This window comes from Phaseolus vulgaris, chromosome 6 (assembly GCF_051622355.1).
Source record: "Phaseolus vulgaris cultivar YP4 chromosome 6, ASM5162235v1, whole genome shotgun sequence".
Lineage (NCBI taxonomy): Eukaryota > Viridiplantae > Streptophyta > Magnoliopsida > Fabales > Fabaceae > Phaseolus > Phaseolus vulgaris.
The window spans coordinates 28492652-28513031 of record NC_143503.1 but is presented as its reverse complement, the minus strand read 5'-3'; the positions used below and the strand labels follow the sequence as shown (position 1 = coordinate 28513031).

The window sequence follows — 20380 nt, the reverse complement described above, 5'->3', positions numbered from 1 at the left end:
TTTAAAGATAAAAAGTCTACAGTGTAATAAAATAGAGGAACAGCTCCAGCTCCTTTCAACTTAAATATTCTCAAACGATAAAAAAAAATTCAAACAATAATAAATTTAACTAATTTTACCTTCTTTAATAATATTATTCTTGAAACATAATTTATTTAACGGACATTCTATTTTCAATAAAAAGATTATTCATCGTAGTAAGTTCCAATGAAAAATATTTTAGAAAAATGATATTTTGAATTAAAATTAGTATAATTAAATAATGTTAACTGATTTAATTAGTTAATATGTAAATAGTTATTTTTATTTATATGTAAATATAAAAAATACAGGAAAACATAGGGATAAAAGAAAGAGAGTAATGAAAGTCTTGGATGTTTTCCCCCGTAAAATAGATAGACAGATCAGGCTAAAGGAAACATGATGGGATGAAATAATATGTAAAATAGGGAATACAATTAAGCAAGCATACAATTATAAATAAGATATATTTTACAATATATATTATAAAATGAATAAAAATATATATAATATATAAAGTTAAACATTAACTAATACATGAATAAATTGTGTTATAACTTGTATTTTGTATAAAATATACTTCGTAAAAGTAGATCAAACTCAACATGTAAAATGTCAAATGGTAAGCTGTTAATATTTACCATAGTTACTTTGGAGCAGTCCCACCTTTCAATTGTAAGGTTTAAATCATAAAAAAATAGTGATTTGAATGAGATTTTTTTTGGAATATTTTACTAGTGAAATTAAAAAAAAATTATAAGTAAAAAAATTTAATTAATGAAATTTCATTTTATAAAATTGTGTATTTATATAAACAATTTTTTTAATCTTTTTTTAAAAATTAGTTTTCTATTTTTTTTTCATATTTGACTATATCCTAGTAATGTTAATAGCTAGAGAAGAGAATATAACTTGAATATTAGAATTTTTTTGTTTAAATTAAATTTTTCTTTATCCTTTTTCTTTCTTTTGTTGCATGGGTGGTCTGTATGTCTAGGGACATGTGATTGCATGTGTGATTTGATGACAAGAATACCTACAGGTCTGGAGTCACCGTATTACTTTTGATTTGATACTAAATTTATGTGTGTATTATCTTTATAAAAAAATATATGATATGTTTAATTGATTTTTTTATCATGTTAGATTAATTATGTTGTATAGAAAATGGATTGGATTGTAAAACATAAATGGATGTCATTTGATATTGATGATGTGAACATAATGTTTATTAAAGAGTAAGAATATTTGTCGTGTAATGGTAAATGTCTTGAATTAAGAATGTTTGTTTGTATAGAGATTATTTTAATTTTACTGTTTAATAAACTCATATTGAAAGATGTATCAGATATTTGATATAGATTTCTCTGATTTAGTTTACAATATAGGATAAAACAGAATCTTGTCAGTTATAAGAGTTTATCTTGTCACATGAATAATGTTACTTATTTTTACTGAGTATCAAAGAAGATGATAATGTATAAGGGCAAAATCTTTAACGTTTAAATCCTATGCAAGTGTTTTTTTTTTTTTTGAGTTTAAATTCTATGCATATGTTTCTATTCTATAAGTCATCAAATATAAGTATATAAATGTTATGATAAATTGATAGACCTAATATAGGCATTTAAAAAAATTACAATTATATATGTAATACAAATTCATGTCATGGACAAAACCACTTGAACTTGTCATACAATGGAAGAATTTCATGTAATCTTGCAAATATTTCCAGTTTGTTCCATTATCACGTTCCAAATAATGTTTTCCGAATCAGATGGATGGAAAAAGATTCACCTTCTCCAACCTGTGGTAAAATATTTTCTTTCTACGTTTTGATTATGTAGCTGCTCTAGGTGGTTTCATGCCAAATCCATGCTTCACTTTCTCCACTCTGTTACATTGTCAAAAAAGCATGGGTTCAAAATTAGCCCAAGTTAAATGCTCTTAGAGATAAATAAAATTTAATGCAATATCAACAAACTTATAAAATGTCAAATAGTGGAATCATATTAGGAAATGGAATAAACATCATCATGTGGAGTTAAGTTCAGGCAATGTACAGAGAAAGAAAGAATAATCAATTTGATGCATAAAAATGGTAAACTCTTCAATCGGATGCATCAAACACGACCATAAAATTCAGAAGTAAACCATCAGAACGTTTGCTTGCCTGTCTTCCACGTGTCTCTACAAAAGTTATCAGGCTTAAATTCTGCATCTTTTACATTTCAAATGTTTTTCTAAATATTCTATGTCATGCTAACATTTGATTGCATTAAACTTAATACATGGTCGTGTGCAAGTAGAAGATATATAATACCCAATAGACGTGTAAGTGACTCCGGTTGAGTTGAATTGAGTTTAGTCCAATCCAATCCAAATAAAAAAAAGGAAGATTACTATCAGAGAATTGGGTGCAAAACGCTTACACCCCTCCTCGATGGAAACAAAAAAACATATGACAGAACATCAGAAATGTACCCTAGATCACTGGTACCAAAAATTACACAACTTTTCAGCTGTCTTATTTTCTTCATTTTCACCAACAAAATTGATAAATAAAATAGTGAACAATGAAGACACAAAAAAGAAAAATTTAAGTATATTATATCCCTTTTACAGAACAATAAAATGATTCACAAACTATCAGCTGCAGCCTGCTACAGAACAGTGCCTCTCACCCTTGGTAAACCTATAATGATTTGCAAGATTCTAATCGTTCTATTTCTAACCTAAAAACCATCTTGCAAATTGCCAAGTGAAAATGTGTAACTTGGAAACCTGTTTCCAATCTAGGGCTCAAGATCACAGGCAACTGTGAAAATGTGGCTTGCTAGTAAAATGTTATGAAATTGTGTTTTAGGCAATCAGTAAAAACATATCATCTCTATGTATAAAGTAGGAAAAAGAGAAGAGTGCATTAAAACAATAAAGGAAGACTACAATTGGTAAAAGAAAATTATTTTTTTAAATGGTAAAATTATTTTTTCACATATTTACTAACCCAGTGTGATATAACTCGTTATTAATTGAATTCATTTTGTTTATATTTGATAAAACTAATAATATAGATTTAATATACTTCAATTTAACCCAACTCAAATACTTTTATTTGAATAAATTTTTATGAAAATCAACTTATACATGCTTATAAATATTTCTATATCATCATAAAATAAGTTAATATTAATTTATGGATTAAGTAACTTACGAAAGTTAACTTAATTAAATATTAATGCAATATAATCTAATTTTAATATATAATGCTTATAGATAACATTTTCATATTCAAAAGTTATAATGATTTGCAAGATATGGATGGTTTTATTTCTATGTCAATTGGCATGCACAAATATTACAAACATCCAAGATGGCATAGAAACTTTGAAAATGAAGTAAGGGATTATGAACATTTTTTAAAGTAAAACATTAATAACTTAGCAGTGAAACACTAGCATCTCCAAGTATATCGTAGGAGCTAACACGAGTGAATTAAAACAATAGAGGGAAGAGAATCATTATAGAATATATATGAAAAGAATAGCACTTACGTTGGTGCAAGTTTGCCTAGCCCTTTCAGCACTTCACCTGTGTCTTCATTCAGCACCCTCCCAGAAATTTCAATGATATAAAACCTATCTCTATCTTTGGGGAGTCCTCTCCGAACTAGCAAATCCAAGTCTTTTTGGTGAAGTTCCCTTCCATTTACATAAATATCAGTATTTCCACCAGAACATTTGTACGCCATGGGAAGATTGAACTCTTCCATAAATGGCTGCAGGAGAAATCACCTTATTTAATTAAAAGGATGGTGGGTTCCAAATCCAAATAAATAGAAAATTTATTTAAAGTGGATTGAATCTAGATTAAATCCACTTTTGTTAATTATATGAAATTCACTTTGTCAATTACATTAAATCCATTCAACCTAGACGTAGACCAATTCGACTCTACATCGGTCCAGATCCAGACGGCTCGACATCGGTCTGGGTTCGGACGACTCGACATCGATCCAGGTCCGAACAACTCAACATCGGTCCGGGCCCGAATGACTCGACATAAGTCCGGACCTGAACGACTTTTCATCGGCCCAGACCCAAACGACTCGACATTGGCACGGGTCCGCTCGGCTCGAAATCGGTCCGGGCTCGATTCTCTCGAAATTGGCCCGGGCCCGAACGACTCACAATCGGCATGGGCCCACACAACTCGACATCGGCCTCGACCCGGGCCCGCTCTGCTCGATATCAGCCCGAGCCCGCTTTGCTCAACATCGGCCCGGGCCTGCTCGACTCGACATTGGCTTGGTCCCGCTCGGCTCAACATTGGCCCGGGCCTACTCGGCCCGAAATTAGTATGGGGTTGATCGTCTCGACATCGGCCCGGGCCTGAACGACTCAAAATCGGCCCGGGCCTGAACAACTCAAAATCGGCCCGGGCCTGAACAACTCAAAATTGGCCCAGGCCCGCACGACTCAACATCGGCCCCGACCCGGACGACTCAACATCGACCGGAGCCCGAATGACTAGACATCGGCCCAAGCCCGTTCGGCTCGACATCGGCTCGAACCCGCTTGGCTCGACATCAGTCCGGGCCCGCTCGGCTCGACATCGACCCGGGCCCGAACGACTCAATATCGGCCTAGGCCCAAACGACTTGACATCAGCCCGGGCCCGCTTGGCTTGTCATCGGCCCAGGCCCGCTTGGCTCGACATCGGCCCAGGCCCGCTCGGCTCGACATCGACACGAGCCCGAATGACTCGACATCGGCCCGGGCCCGCTCGACATCGGCCCAGGCCCGCTCGGCTCTACATTAGCCCGGGCTCGCTCGGCTCGATATCGGCCCAAGCGACTCGTCATCGTCCCGACTTTGCTTGGCTTGACTTTTGTCTGGGCCTGCTCGGCTCGACATGAGCCTTAGACTACTCGGCTCGATATGGGCCCGGGCCCACTCGGCTCGACATGGGCTCGGGCTCGCTCGACTCGACATCTGCCTGGGCCCGCTCGACTCAATATTGAATCTGAAAGACTCTGCTCGGCTTGGTATCGGCTCTGGCCGACTCGGGTCGAATTGGCCCAGGGTTGACTCGGCTCGACTTTGGCCCGAAATGACTTGACTCGACTTTTGTCCATACCGATTGAATTCGACTTGGGCCCGGACGACTCAGCTCGACGTGGATTTGGATCGACTTTGCTCAACCTGGACCTGAATTGTGTTGGCTCAACTGGATTGGGCCAAGTCAAAATCCAACCTAAAATGCAATTTGGATAATCCAAAAATGTATCCAATCTATATCTAACCCATATCCAATTAAAAGATTAAATTTAAAATCCAAAAATATGGATTTAAATTTAAAATAAATCCATTTAAATAGATAAAACCAATATGAATTTAGATAATTATGGATTGGATTTTGTAATTTGGATTTTTTCTTACCTTTATTTATAATACAACCAACATATAGCCATAGAATGGTGGAATTAACTTACAGGAATTATTCCAAGACATGGCCCTCCCATCACACCCCCAAAATCCACCCGTAAAATCATACCTGTTCAAAGCAAGAGTTAATGCACTATATAAGCAATCACCACAACATTTATAATTGCTTCCAAATTGCAAAATCACTCATCCAGGAAATGTTATTATGTAAAGAGGATTAATACCAAAGCATGAAACTCAATTTTATTTTGTCAGTGAACACTTATATACTACAGAAAATTGGAATTTAACTGAATCTACTAACTAAAACAGAAATTGATGGAAGCTCTATGATATATCACAATCTAACCAATAATTTCCAGGCTGGATTGGTCCTGCTAGTTTTTCAGCCTTCTTGATGACAAAGTTTGGTATGGGCTTCCCATTTACAGTAACAAGGCTTGAATCGCCTGTATGATTAGAGCAGGAGAAATCTTGGAAGCTTTTCTTGATAGTGTTTGCAGAACATGATTGACCAAATATGTAACCAACAATCTCGTTTTCAACTTGAAGTGAGACATTGTCGGTGGATGTTGTTACAATCTCAGTCGCAAAAAGAAAAGATTTTGAGGAATTGTCCGGAGTGACTAACTGAAATTCTTCTTCTGCACCATCGCTGTTGATGGCACTGTCTACCACCGAAGCAAAAGTACGCTCAGGGGATGTTTCTTCTTCACTGGTGGAACCACTACTACTCCTTATTGCATTGTCCACCACCCAAGTAAAACCTGCAGGGAAATCTGTATTGAATATTGCTCCCAAATTGGCCATGTTTGAAAGTTGAAATTTTCTTAAGGGTAGCACTCTCCCCCTTAAGTATACCCAGTTGGAATAATTAAATGGTAAACCATACATCACTGTTATCATAGACTGTTAATTAAATCCTTTTATTATTTAGATTTTATTAGTATGAAAAATGAAACTAAATTGACTAATCGTCGAGTAATACACATATTTGAGTATTCTAGAATCTGGTCTCCTTTACTCTTTCAATTAACTTTATTTTAAGTTGATATATATTATGATATTGTATTTGAAATTGACTTTAAATTAAAGTTATATTGCAGTTTACGTAACATATTTGATTAGGTACATGTAATTCTAATAATAATAAAGCTGTATATATACAACATAAACTTTATAAATGATTATTGGTTTCTTTCAGTTCTATCATCTATCATCTTAGGACTGTTTCTTCCCATAAACATGGTTGTTAGCAGGATTACAACAATAATATCAAATAAAATAATATTTTTAATTAAATTTGTTAATAAGGTTAATAATTGCTTCACAAATTAAATGAATAAGTATTGTTTATTTTTAGAAGATTAATATTTTAGATATAGAGATTCATACTTGTAAAAACCTTTAAAAGCTCAATAATCTACTATACTCATATATATCTTACATAGATCCTTGATAGAACAAATTATCAATCATACCTAGTAATTCATAGCTTATAAGCTTATCATCAATCACAGTGAACTATAACTTATGATCATTAAAATATATTATATCTTATGTTAATCAAATAATATCTTTTAAGTATTATTTTCTACTTACACACACATACATCCTTCAAGCAAAATTCAATTTATTGAGCGAATTAAAATAGTAAAATATTCTAATTGTTCTTATATTCGAATTTGTTGAAACTCATCTACTAAGATGCTTATACAAAATCAACAATTTTACCTAATTTTTCAAAATTAGCCTCAAATCCTAAACTAACCAATTCTATCATTTTTAACAAATTTAAAACAACTTTTTAACACTTCAAAACTCATAACTTAGTCATAACTCAAGCAACTTAAACATACAATTATCCATCATATAATTTTAAAATAATTTAATTTTGTAATGAACCAACTCATCTAAATCTTCTAACTTGGGATTGAACTTCATATCAAATTCAAATTGAAAATAAATATAAAATTTATTAGCTCCTCCTATCTTAATTTATGTGCAAAAACCTGTAATCTTTAGAAAAGCCTTAAAATTGTTTTTTATGATATGGGATTTATAAAACCAAATATATCACTATAAACCTAGTTTAGCAAAGATTTATCTATCTTGCTTTATCACTACGAATCCCCTTTCTACATGTAAATGAAACAAGAAAAAAAAACTTAAAATATGAATAATAAACTACATGTAATTGAAACAAGAAAAAAAAACTTAAAATATGAAGAATAATAAACTTTAGTGAAATCAATGAATTTATAGAAGTATAGTTTAGAAAGATAATAAACTTTAGAAATTGATAATTAAACATTATAATTTATATATTCAACATAAAATAAATTTTTAATTCTTATTTTCTTCCGAGTGATTCACTGAACTAAAATTGGCTCTTTTATTTTATAAAATATTATTATATTATATTTATATTTAATTTATCAAAGTTTATATTGTATTTAGAAATATTATTGTTATTATTTTAAGGTGTACATTACACCTAACAAATATTTTATGGGATTAAAAAATTGATTCTAAGTAAGTGTGTTTGGATTCAATGAAAATACTATATACACATGAAAATACGAAGAAAAATAAAAAAAATCAATGTATTAAAACATATAAAACACTAAATATTTACGAAGAAAATTTCATATAATCGATTATGTTAGAAATCTTAATTAATTATGTGTATAAATAATTTATTATTATTAAACTTTACGTTTCTTTTTATTATTATTATTTTAATAATTATATTATTAATGTTAATTTATTATAAGATTTTATATTGTAATAAAATAAATAATAAAAATAATCAATAAAATAAAATAATTTCATATATTAATTTCATATTTATTTATAAATATTTCTATATTAAAATAAATAATTAAAACACTAAAATAATAAATAAAATAAAATACAATTAAATAATTTCATATTTATTAATATATATACATATATATATTTATATTCTAATAAATAATAATTATCATTGTAATAAAAACATTATATCAATAAATAAATAATTTAAATTTTCATATTTTATAAATTAATTTATTTTAATATATTATAATTATGAATATAAATTTTTATTTATTAAGATTTAATAATAATTCTTTTACTTTAATTTAAAATTTATTTTAATTCTTATTTATGTTTTAAATTTTTTATATCAATATTTTTTACAAATTAATTTTTGAAATATATACCAAATATTAGTATTAGATCAATTACATGTATTTTGAACTTTTCATTCACTTTTACCTTTTTACCTCTTAATAGAAATATTCTCACTCTTTTTTCCTTTCTTTCTAATTTTTTTCCCTTCTTTTTAATCCAAACAAAAACATAAATATTTTTATAATCAAATAATGTTATAATTAATATCAAATAATAAACTGGCTCATAAGTATGTTATTTTTTATAATCTTATTATTTAGGCCCCGTCTTATTAATGAAATTTTACTTACGTTTGGATTATGATTACATTTATTTGTGTTTTTATTCATTTTTATTATAATTTTTTTGTATTTTATTTTTAAACTAATAAAAAGTGAGGTTTATTAGGAATTACAAAATTTTATGAGTCTCACACCTTGTTTAATAAACATTTTTCATAATTTTATAGTTTTTAATACATTGTGAACCATAGAAGATAATCCGTTAATAGATAATATACAAGAGAGTAAATACAGCACAACAACAAAATATTAAAGTAATTAAATTTAACTATGCAATCAAATACAAATATCTGAAAAGTCATGGATGAATTTATGTGTTCAACTAAGTGAGTGGTTACAAGCAGTGTCTCTAGCATATCTGAGTTTAAGAGTGTTACAATTTGTACAGTTATGATTAGTTGAGTGTGGGGGTGGTTATGAATTTCTAATCTAAATCAAAATAAATAGATTCATATTCATTTTAACTAGATCAAATTTATTTGGATTTTTTTAAAATTCATTTAAAGTGGATTAAATCTACTTTGTTAATTAGATTAAATCCATTTTTTCAAATACATTAAATCTATTTTGATATGGCCACAGACTAACTTGGCTCGAACTGGACCTAACCCGACTCAACTTGGATGCGGACCAACTTGGCTCAACATCGACCCAGGCCCAGACCACTTGACATCCTGAGCCTGGATGACTAGACATCGGCCCGAACTCGAACGACTCGACATCAGCCCGGGCTCAAATGACTCGACATTGGCCCAGGCCCAAACGACCCAAAATCGACCCGAGTCCGGACGACTCAACATCGACCCGGGCGACTCAACATCGGCTCAGGCTCAGGCCCAGACGACTCGACATCGGCCCCGACCAGTACGTCTCGACATCAGCCCGGGCACATACGACTCAACATCAGTCTGGGCTCGTACGACTCGACATCGGCCCAGGCCCATACGACTCAACATCGGCCCGGGACTGTACGACTCGACATTAGCCCAGACCCACAACTTGACATCGGTCCAGGCCCGTACGGCTCGACATCGGCTCGGGCTCGTACGACTCGACATCGGCCTAGGACCGCTCGGCTCAACATCGACCAGAGACCGCTCAACTAGACATCAGCTCGGGCCTGCTCGACTCGACATCGGCCCGGGCCCGCTACACTCAACATTGGCCCGGGCTCGCTCAACTCGATATCGGCCTGGGCCTGCTCTGATTGACATCGGCCCAGGCCTGCTCGGCTCGATATCGGCTCAAGCCCGCTCGGTTCAATATTGACCTTGGTCCGCTCATCTCGAAATCGACTTAGGCCCAGACGACTCGACATCGGCCCAGGCCTAGACACGCCAACGACCCGGGCCAGGACGACTCAACATCAGTATGGGCCTGCTCTGCTCGACATCGGCCAGGGCCCGTTCGATTCGACATCGGCTGGGCCTGCTCAGCTCGACATCTATTGGGCCCGCTCGACTCAATATCGACCTTGGCCCGCTCTGCTCGACATTGGCCCGGGCCTAGACGGCTCGACATCGGCTTGGGCACGCTCGGCTCGACATCAGCCTTGGCCTGGTTGACTCAGCTCGACATGGGCATGGACCGACTCGAGTAGACATTGGCCTAGGCCAACTCGACTCGATATCGGCCCTGGCCGACTCGGGTTGACTCAATATAGGCCACTTAGCTCGACTTGGCCCAAGGTTAACTCAACTCGACTTTGGCCCGGAACGACTTGGTCGACTTTGGCCCATACGAACTCGATTTGACTTGGGCCCGGACGACTCGGCTTGACGTGAACTTGGGCCGACTTTGCTCAACCTGGATCGGGCCAAGTCAAAATCCAACCCAAAATGCAATTTGGATAATCCAAAAATGTATCCAATCTATATCTAATCCATATCCAATTAAATGGATTGAAATTAAAATTCAAAAATATGGATTTGGATTTGAGATAAATCCATTTAAATAGATTAAAACTAAAATAGATTTGGATAATTATGGATTGAATTTTGTAATTTGGATTTTTTGCCCACCTTAGTTGAGTGTATAAATATGATATGTATAGGCATAAATACAACAATAAAAATTGGTTCAGTCTCTTAACATGTTTCTAACTCCTTTCTGTCTGTAATGTGTATAGGGTTAATCCTCCTGAACCAATTTTGCACTCGCCACCACTCAACCCTACTTTTGCTAAAAGCTTTACCAACACAGTATTCAACTCTATATTATAGTAAGCTGAATTTGATTTCAATTTCAGTAAATAACAGAGCCAGAGCCTTCAAACCCAGATGAAACTGATAAACAACTCCAGATGGTTGGAGTAAAATGTCAGAAAGCATGTGGGTCAGCTTCATGTTAATTAACTATAAGAAATGCTGTAAACTTCAACTATTAAAGCGTACTTTACCTTAATGGCCAAGTAACAGGCAATGGTATTGGTGGGAATGAAGAAAAAGTCAGGGCCAAATATTCTAAACATATACAAAAATACAGATCAAAATGAAGATGTATGCACAGGGAGAATGACTTTACCTATAGCTCCAAACCATGTGATACTTATTACTAAGTCAATAATTCTTGTTTAGATTTTGTTCCACATCTAATCAAAAGCCGTGCACACAAGATAGAAGAATACGCAGCAGTCTTGCTCCGGATCATAAAAAACCATTTCCATGATTCACTTAGAACACATCAAACTGATCAAGGAATAAATTACAAATTTTTACACGTCAAATTCTACACTACATGACTTTCCGCACAATTACTTTTACTTTTCCTAAGACTGCCTGATATCAAACATAGAACTTCTTCCAATGAAGTTTTTTTTTACCTATAGGCATTTAAAAAAATTACAATTATATATGTAATACAAATTCATGTCATGGACAAAGCCACTTGAACTTGTCATACAATGGAAGAATTTCATGTAATCTTGCAAATATTTCCAGTTTGTTCCATTATCACGTTCCAAATAATGTTTTCCGAATCAGATGGATGGAAAAAGATTCACCTTCTCCAACCTGTGGTAAAATATTTTCTTTCTACGTTTTGATTATGTAGCTGCTCTAGGTGGTTTCATGCCAAATCCATGCTTCACTTTCTCCACTCTGTTACATTGTCAAAAGGCATGGGTTCAAAATTAGCCAAGTTAAATGCTCTTAGAGATAAATAAAATTTAATGCAATATCAACAAACTTAAAAAATGTCAAATAGTGGAATCATATTAGGAAATGAAGTAAACATCATCATGTGGACTTAAGTTCAGGCAATGTACAGAGAAAGAAAGAATAATCAATTTGATGCATAAAAATGGTAAACTCTTCAATCGGATGCATCAAACACGACCATAAAATTCAGAAGTAAACCATCAGCACGTTTGCTTGCCTGTCTTCCACGTGTCTCTACAAAAGTTATCAGGCTTAAATTCCGCATCTTTTACATTTCAAATGTTTTTCTAAATATTCTATGTCATGCTAACATTTGATTGCATTAAACTTAATACATGGTCGTCTGCAAGTAGAAGATATATAATACCCAATAGACGTGTAAGTGACTCCGGTTGAGTTGAATTGAGTTTAGTCCAATCCAATCCAAATAAAAAAAGGAAGATTACTATCAGAGAATTGGGTGCAAAACGCTTACACCCCTCCTCGATGGAAACAAAAAAACATATGACAGAACATCAGAAATGTACCCTAGATCACTAGTACCAAAAATTACACAACTTTTCAGCTGTCTTATTTTCTTCATTTTCACCAACAAAATTGATAAATAAAATAGTGAACAATGAAGACACAAAAAAGAAAAAATTAAGTATACTATATCCCTTTTACAGAACAATAAAATGATTCACAAACTATCAGCTGCAGCCTGCTACAGAACAGTGCCTCTCACCCTTGGTAAACCTATAATGATTTGCAAGATTCTAATCGTTTTATTTCTAACCTAAAAACCATCTTGCAAATTGCCAAGTGAAAATGTGTAACTTGGAAACCTGTTTCCAATCTAGGGCTCAAGATCACAGGCAACTGTGAAAATGTGGCTTGTTAGTAAAATGTGATGAAAATTGTGTTTTAGGCAATCGGTAAAAACATATCATCTCTATGTATAAAGTAGGAAAAAGAGAAGAGTGCATTAAAACAATAAAGGAAGACTACTATTAAAGAATAGGAACAGAATAGCGCTTACGTTGGTGCAAGTTTGCCAAGGCTGTCCAACTCTTCACCTGTGTCTTCATCCAGGACTCTCCCAGAAATTTCAATGATATATGATCTATCTCTATCTGTGGGAAGTCCTCTCCCTGATAGCAAATCCAAGTCTTTTGGGTGAAGTTCCCTACCGTTTACAAAAACGCCAGTACTCCCACCAGAACATTTTTCTGGCAAGGGATGATTGAACTCATCTATAAAGGGCTGCAGGAGCAATCACTTCATTTAGTTAATATGATCAGGTTATGTCTCTAAGCATACAACAAACAGGTTGTGATAGAATGGTATAACTTACAGGAATTATTCCAAGACAAGGCCCTCCCAAGACACCCCAAAATCCAGCCCGAAAATCATACCTGTACAAAAGAAAATCTATTAGTGCACTATAAGCAATCAGCAGAAAATTTATAATTAGTTCAATGTAATTCTGTAAAGGGAATCTAGGCATGAAACTCAGTTTGATTCGGTCAATGGATATATACTACAGCCAATTTCAATTTAACTGAATCCACTAACCACAACAGGAATTGATCGGAGCTCTCGGATATAAATCAATCTAATAGAGCATCAGGTATAAATGGTATGGAAGGTTACAACTGACCCTAAAGCATACTAACCAATAATTTCCAGGCTGGATTGTTCCTGCTAGTTTTTCAGCCTTCTTGACAACACGATCAGATAATGGCTGCCCATTTACAGTAATGCTGATTTTGCTGCGATCATCTGTATGATTAGACCGGGAGAAATCTCGGAAGCTTTTCTTGATAATGTTTGCAAAAAATGATTCACCCCCTTTGTTGGATCTAGGATGATAGTGTTCTCGGCTAGCATCTCCAGAATCCTGGGAAACACCAATGTTTGAATAATCATGGACATCCATCTCGGTTGCCAGTGCAGCCTCTTTCAATGAATTTTGACGTGATGACATCTTGTCCACTTTTGTCTTCTCTTGCTCTGATCGACTACTTTGGTTTCCTTTTCCAAACCGATTTACTGCATGGTTATTATTGGAGTAATCAAAATACTCCTGTAGAGGTGAACCAGCAGGAGGAGGAGATAAAGAATCTGTCGTTGGTGGATGAATGGACTTAGTTGCCTCCCTTGGATCAATCATTGCTTCTGGACTATTTTCATCTTCAGAAGTACTGAGAGATGAAGAACGAAAACTTGGAATCTCCAGGGACTTGTTAGAGTTCAGAGCACCCATAGAGAGAGGTTCCCTGTCTACAGAATGAAAATCATAACCAGAATAATCATCAGATGAAAAGTTAGCACCAGTCCTGTTCCCATGAACTCGGGAATGTGACATACGACTACTCACAACCTCATTAGAGCTGTTATCACCTCTAGAGGGAACTCCCTTTGTTTCTAAAATAGGAGAAATAATCAGCTTCTTATTGATGACAGCTAAGCTTATTTCTGAGGAACAAGACCCACATTGCACTTTCTGCCGGCGATTTTTCACCAGAACCAATGCTTTTTTAGGAAGTAACAGCAACTCAGAGCAATTATGACATGAGATGAAGGGCGAACCACCAGCTACAGGATAGCAACGCCGGCTACTAGCAGCTAACATTACTTTGCGAGGACGAGTTCGAACAAAGCTACCCATCTCAGAGTTGAAATCACTACCCCATCTTGCATGTAATTGTTTTTCACGATAAGTCGCAGGAGGAATGGCTGGTCTAGAATTATGAACTTGCGGACCAAATGCCACTGGGATGTCATGATGGAATAACATAGGATCATTTGGAATATCAGGGAATCTGCTGTTAATGAATGAAGCAGGTGGTGCTGGCACCGAACCTCTTCGTTTGTTATCATAGCAATGGAAACACGAGCAAGAAGGTGGATGAAGCATTGCATTATTATGTGAGTATAGTTCATATGAATCTGGATTAGTATCAACATACCGTCCAGGATAGTAGGGATGCAATGGTTGTTTTGGGAACTGGTGTGGACCTCTCCTCGGCATTTGGGATGCAAAAGGATCCCCATATCGATTTGGATTATGCATTGAAGGAGGGAAGTTGGGCATAGCCATGTCATGACCACTTGCATAAGGATACGAATCATGGTGATGATAATTGAAATGAGTGGAGCCTGCCACGTGCTTATCAGTGCCATACAATTGCCTTGAAGTTCTGTTCAAACCTGATGATCCGTCTGAAAACCACGGATCAGAAGCACCATAGGGATGGGGATCTGGTGGAATCATCCTTTCATCAGGAATAATCTTTTCCTTTTGGTTGTTTACCAATTCAGAAGACTTACTGAGGTGAACCTTTAACTCATCTAGCTTCCTTAGAAGCTCAGCTCGATCCTGCTCAAGGTGCTCAACCATGTTTGCACCATCTGCTTCATTGCGATTCCTCCACGATCCCATATAATTATTAGAAAAGCCATTCGAAGGTCCTTCATCAGGATACTTCGAAGTGGAAAATCTCACCCTTTCCATATCAGCTTGTGGCTTTCTCCAAAACTCCTCCATCTCACTTCTCTCTCCATTCTGCCAATTAGAAATTCTCCCAGAGAATTTAGACCCATTCTCACGACTAATTCGAGACTTGGGCGGTTCCTCCTGTTCTCTTCCCATTGCTTTACCCACTTCATCTTTACTCGCATTGACATCAACATCATCATCAAATACCCCTTTCTCACCAATACCCTCTGATTGATTCAGAAATTTCTCGTCCATGTTATCTACTTTATCCACATCCCTTTGATTTTCATCCCTTAAGGGACCACTACTGGACTTAGCATCAACGTCCGAAGCATCACTGCGATCCACTAAGCCTTTCTCCAATGAACTTTCCGATTTACCAGAATCTACTCCAACTCCAACCTTCCCGTCATCCGACAAGCTACCACTCACATAACCCTTATGCTTCGCTGCAAATTAAAATCAAACGCAACTAAAATTAGAAACCAAAAAGCTTAACCCGTTTCCAATTTCTTTCCCACCACAACATATACGATCATTATACTCTGCCGCAAGTAAGACGCAAACAAAAACTGATTGAAAGTACGAGATCGTAGCAATGAAGTAGAATATGGAACTGCAAATTTCAACCACAATTTTGTCTAACAAGAATGTCTTCATTTCATTAAAGAAATTTGGAAGCACGTCAAAATCAAAAGTGAAAACAAAACCAAGGTGACAAGACGAGAGGGGCAAAAAGATACCTCGAAGAACCGCACCACAACCACCACATTGATAAACAGAGTAATCGGCGAGTTCGGGAAGAAGATTTTGACACTTTGGGCAACGCACCAATCGCACCTTGGCCGTGTCCGACATGAAGAAACGTTGAAGGAAAAGGGACTAGGCAAACAGTATCAACAACAGCCGAGAAGAATAAACGTTGAAGCACATGAGAAACGAAATGGGAAGAAAGCATATAAAAGAGTGTTTGTTTCTCCCTAAAGTGAATGCTTGGCTTCTTGGAAACAACAACGTTAGAAAGGGAAGGGTCGAAGGTGGCGATGTCGTTAAACAAACAACGCTTTCTTTCACAAAGTGAAAGCAATAGGCTCAGTGTGTGTGTTTGTGTGTGGGAGAAAGAGGGAGAGAGAGAGAGAGAGAGAGAGACTCAAAAGAGAAAGAGAAACTCTTTTTCTCGCTTTTTCTTTTGGCGCTGCAGCTGCTGCTGCATCTTCTTTTGGGTTTTGTTAGTATTTTTCTAAGAATCCAAGCACCAAAGACAAGGAAAAAAGGAAGAAGGGGTAATTAATTAAGAATCACAGCGGGGACAAAATTTCCTCTGGGAATCTAAGAATCTGGGGAGGTTAAACTCTGAAAGCTGAAATTATAATGGAAAACTAATGAACCCTCTTGATTTAATTTGTGTTGGGCTTCAAAGAGAAAGAGTGAGGGATTAAAAGAGTGTACGAGAAAAACACGGGATCATTTTCCAAGGTTGTAGTGTACTGGTTCAATGCCAACGAGGAGAAACGACCAAATAATTGTGTCCAAAAACCGAAATGAGAAAGCAGTGAAACGACGCCGTTGGGTAATTCCTCTTTGGTGCGTTTTGGGTACATGCCTTATTTTGCATAGGGAAGCGAGAATAGTAAAAGTAGCAGTGGTTTGAGACAGAAACTAAAATCTAAAACCGCAACTTAGTGGGTTAGAATGGAAGTGGAAGTGTGAGGTCAAGATGATGACTCTCTTCTCTTCTCTTTTCTTCTTCTCTGCTCTCTCTGCTTACCACTGATGCAGCAATCAGTTCTCAATAGGGGGCTTTTTCCCCTTCCATTGGATTCTTATGTAAATTCTAATGCTTATTTACTTTTTTTCTATTCGACACATTCATCTTTCTTATACATTTTTTTTTATGAATCTCTCAAAATATTTACCTTATTTAATCACATATTAAGAAATAAGATTAGCTATAAATGATGTCTAATCATATTTGATAATGCACGTTTACTAATTCCACCACAACTTTAGTGTTGGTTAACCTTGCAATGGGAAAATGTTGCTACAATTATGCTGCTTGTTATACAAAGTCATCATAGCATATTGGGGTTGTTTACTTGCTAAATACTTTATGCGTTGTATTTTGAATTTTGATACCGTTGAGTCAAGAAGGCTTTTTTTTTAAATAAAATAATTCGCAATTAGTGTGAATTAGTTTCGGTTCAATTTTTTAAAATTATTTTTGGTAAATATTTATAAAATAACGTTTTTCATCTTTGCAAAATTCAAAATCAATAATTGTTATTTTACTGTAATAAATTGTCAACTAACTACTTAACGTAAAGTCCTATATTGATTTTAGGTTAAATGTCCTTTTTTATCGTTTTCATATTTTAATGTTTTTATATTAATTTTTAAAAGTTTGTATTTTATAATTTTTTAAAAATATTTCAATTGTTTTTAACTAAAACGTTAAATAGATTAACAAACTTAGCATATTTAATTAATAGAATTATTTGTTAAATCGATTATCTTATTTAGTATTTCGATTGAAAATTTTCAAAATAGACTTTTAAAAAACAAAAACAAACAAAAATATTCGAAATTTAATATACCAAAATAAAAAATGTGAAAAAATAAAAATAACATTTAGTCTTCATTTTAAGTTTCATTAAGTTATACTCTAGCATGTCTATATAAACTATATGAAAACATGATTCTAAAAGGGAAAAAAATTAAAACCACCTTTTTATAGTAAACAACTACATTAATAGTAAAATATTTCATTAAGATGTTTAATTAAATTATTTAATAAAATAATAATAAAAATGATAATAAGGTGGTGGTATAATTTTAAGTCTAACTCAACCTTATAAAACTGACTCATGAAATTGAGGTTTGCACCCATTTATATACAATGAAATATCATAATCTCTAGTCGATGTGGGATCTCCAATACACTCCCTCACGCCGAGAGTGATAATTCGTGTGTGTGATAACATATTATGGGTGGTCCGATAATGGTCCGATAGCAGGTGGCCTAATAAGCTCAACAAACACTCACTAAGATAGACTCGAAATGACTTTGATACCATATTACTAAGTGGATTTTAAACCTATGTTGATATATATCAAAATAAAACACAAAAATGTGATAAATAACTAGACAAACTAGATAAGTAGACAATTAAATTAATTTTGTTTTGCGTTTTAAATTATGTTAATGGTAAAGTTGATTTTTTCTTTCACACCTAGGAAACCAACCAAGTCAGATATAATTAGTAAATTGCATGCTTTTATTTCTAAGTGTATCATCATATTAAGGATATAAGCATGGTGATATTAAAATCATTAAATAATAAATATCCAACTAGTGTAATATATTCTACTTATTTTAATAATTTTAAAGCTTTTGAAAAAAAATCCAGATATTTGTCAAAACATATTTTATAGAAAAAAAATTCGAAAGATATTCTCATACCATTCACGATTACTATTTTATTGAGTTTCTTAAATAATTTTTGTTGGGTCTCATATTTTACTTTGGACTTGATAACTTCGCAGTTTTTTTTCAATTATTCATATTAAACGAGTTGCTGAAATCTCACATAAGCATCTCAATAAATAAATTTGAATCTGAAAAATATACTTTTTTATTTATTAAACAACGAGTTTATATAAACAATTAAAAAATATTAAGTAATATTTCTTAAAGTTACCCAAATCATATAAACAACGTCAAAGTATAGAGAACACAGATACTTATAAGAAAGTAATATTAATTTTACAATTCAATCATTTTATATTTCGAAGATATCCCCAAAATCTATTATATAATTCTCAATGAAAAACAAAAGGAACTTAGCAAAAGACATTAGTAATTTATCCATCAACATTGCAGTTTAATCAATCAAAGTTTAGGTCATTGGCCTTGTTGTCTATCTACTAATTTGTGGCATGGTTAAGATCAATCTAAACCAAAGATTAGTTCAATATTTCACTAAGTTTACAAATGTATGATAATTAAATTTTATTTATCATGTATTTGTTTAGGGTTTATTATGTAAAATGTACGATAGTTACAAATTTTGATATTTTTTAAAGTGATATTTTCTCTTTTAATTTCCATTCTTCTCTGTTTTCATATTTAATTTTTTCATCTCCTAGTCTTTCTGTTTTTATTAATGATGGAGTGAACCTGTAAAAATATTATGATGTTCAAGTCAGTTTGAATAGAATCTCTAAATGTGAAAGATAAAAAGTCACGGTATCATCTTGATTTCTAAGTTATTTATACATTTTGATTGAATCCTTGTTGTCACGAGTTTACATAATCTTAAAAATAATCAATTTCACCTTAACCAATATTTGCAAATAATCTAAATTATTATTAATTAAATGATGTTTTAGAATCTCATTTTAAACTAATTATGTTGAGAGTTCATCAACAATTCAACCAATTGATATTACAATATTATATTTTTTTTTAAGTTAAAAAATACCAAACAAAAAATAAAAAAGTGGTAGACATGAAAATGTTATTTATTTATTTTCTTCTAACTTTCAAAAGAGAAATCAGAAACAAATCCAAAGGTGTCAACACAAACATATTGTATAACTATGATGTCAACATCCCAGTTTGGTCCAGCACAACATCAGGCTTCGCCTAAAGATGTTGGAGTCATGCATCATTACTGCCATTGTTGTCTCATTGTCATCTCCTCCAAACTCCTCTTCACTTCTCCCAACCATTAATAACCAAAACTCTAATATATTTTGTCATCACCAGTTATCATCCATTGAAATTTATGAAAATTACAAAATTTGCAAGTC

At 33.9% G+C, this 20380-nt stretch overlaps 2 protein-coding genes across 2 annotated transcripts; both read right to left on the bottom strand.

Moving 5' to 3' along the window:
- Window positions 1–1602: 1602 nt before the first annotated feature.
- Window positions 1603–5935, bottom strand: LOC137831885 (uncharacterized). The gene is made up of 4 exons (XM_068639771.2): window positions 5818–5935; window positions 5516–5577; window positions 3576–3799; window positions 1603–1915 (listed from the first exon to the last, which is right to left on the bottom strand). Exons 2-4 carry the CDS (start codon window positions 5573–5575, stop codon window positions 1861–1863), a joined length of 339 nt encoding a protein of 112 aa, XP_068495872.1. The 5' UTR covers window positions 5576–5577; window positions 5818–5935; the 3' UTR covers window positions 1603–1860.
- Window positions 5936–11543: 5608 nt separating this feature from the next.
- LOC137831883 (uncharacterized) lies at window positions 11544–17352 on the bottom strand. Its single transcript, XM_068639765.2, has 5 exons — window positions 16312–17352; window positions 13743–16017; window positions 13421–13481; window positions 13106–13329; window positions 11544–12024 (listed from the first exon to the last, which is right to left on the bottom strand). Exons 1-5 carry the CDS (start codon window positions 16424–16426, stop codon window positions 11970–11972), a joined length of 2730 nt encoding a protein of 909 aa, XP_068495866.1. The 5' UTR covers window positions 16427–17352; the 3' UTR covers window positions 11544–11969.
- Window positions 17353–20380: the final 3028 nt, after the last annotated feature.

Coding starts and splice junctions, on each gene's coding strand:
- LOC137831883 (XM_068639765.2), bottom strand. CDS start 16,426: ATGTCGGACACGGCCAAGGTGCGATTGGTGCGTTGCCCAAAGTGTCAA. Junction 16,018..16,311: donor TTGTGGTGCGGTTCTTCGAG/GTATCTTTTTGC, acceptor TTTAATTTGCAG/CGAAGCATAAGGGTTATGTG. Junction 12,025..13,105: donor CTTGGCAAACTTGCACCAAC/GTAAGCGCTATT, acceptor ACAATGTAACAG/AGTGGAGAAAGTGAAGCATG.
- LOC137831885 (XM_068639771.2), bottom strand. CDS start 5,575: ATGATTTTACGGGTGGATTTTGGGGGTGTGATGGGAGGGCCATGTCTT. Junction 3,800..5,515: donor CATGTCTTGGAATAATTCCT/GTAAGTTAATTC, acceptor TTTCTCCTGCAG/CCATTTATGGAAGAGTTCAA. Junction 1,916..3,575: donor CTAGGCAAACTTGCACCAAC/GTAAGTGCTATT, acceptor ACAATGTAACAG/AGTGGAGAAAGTGAAGCATG.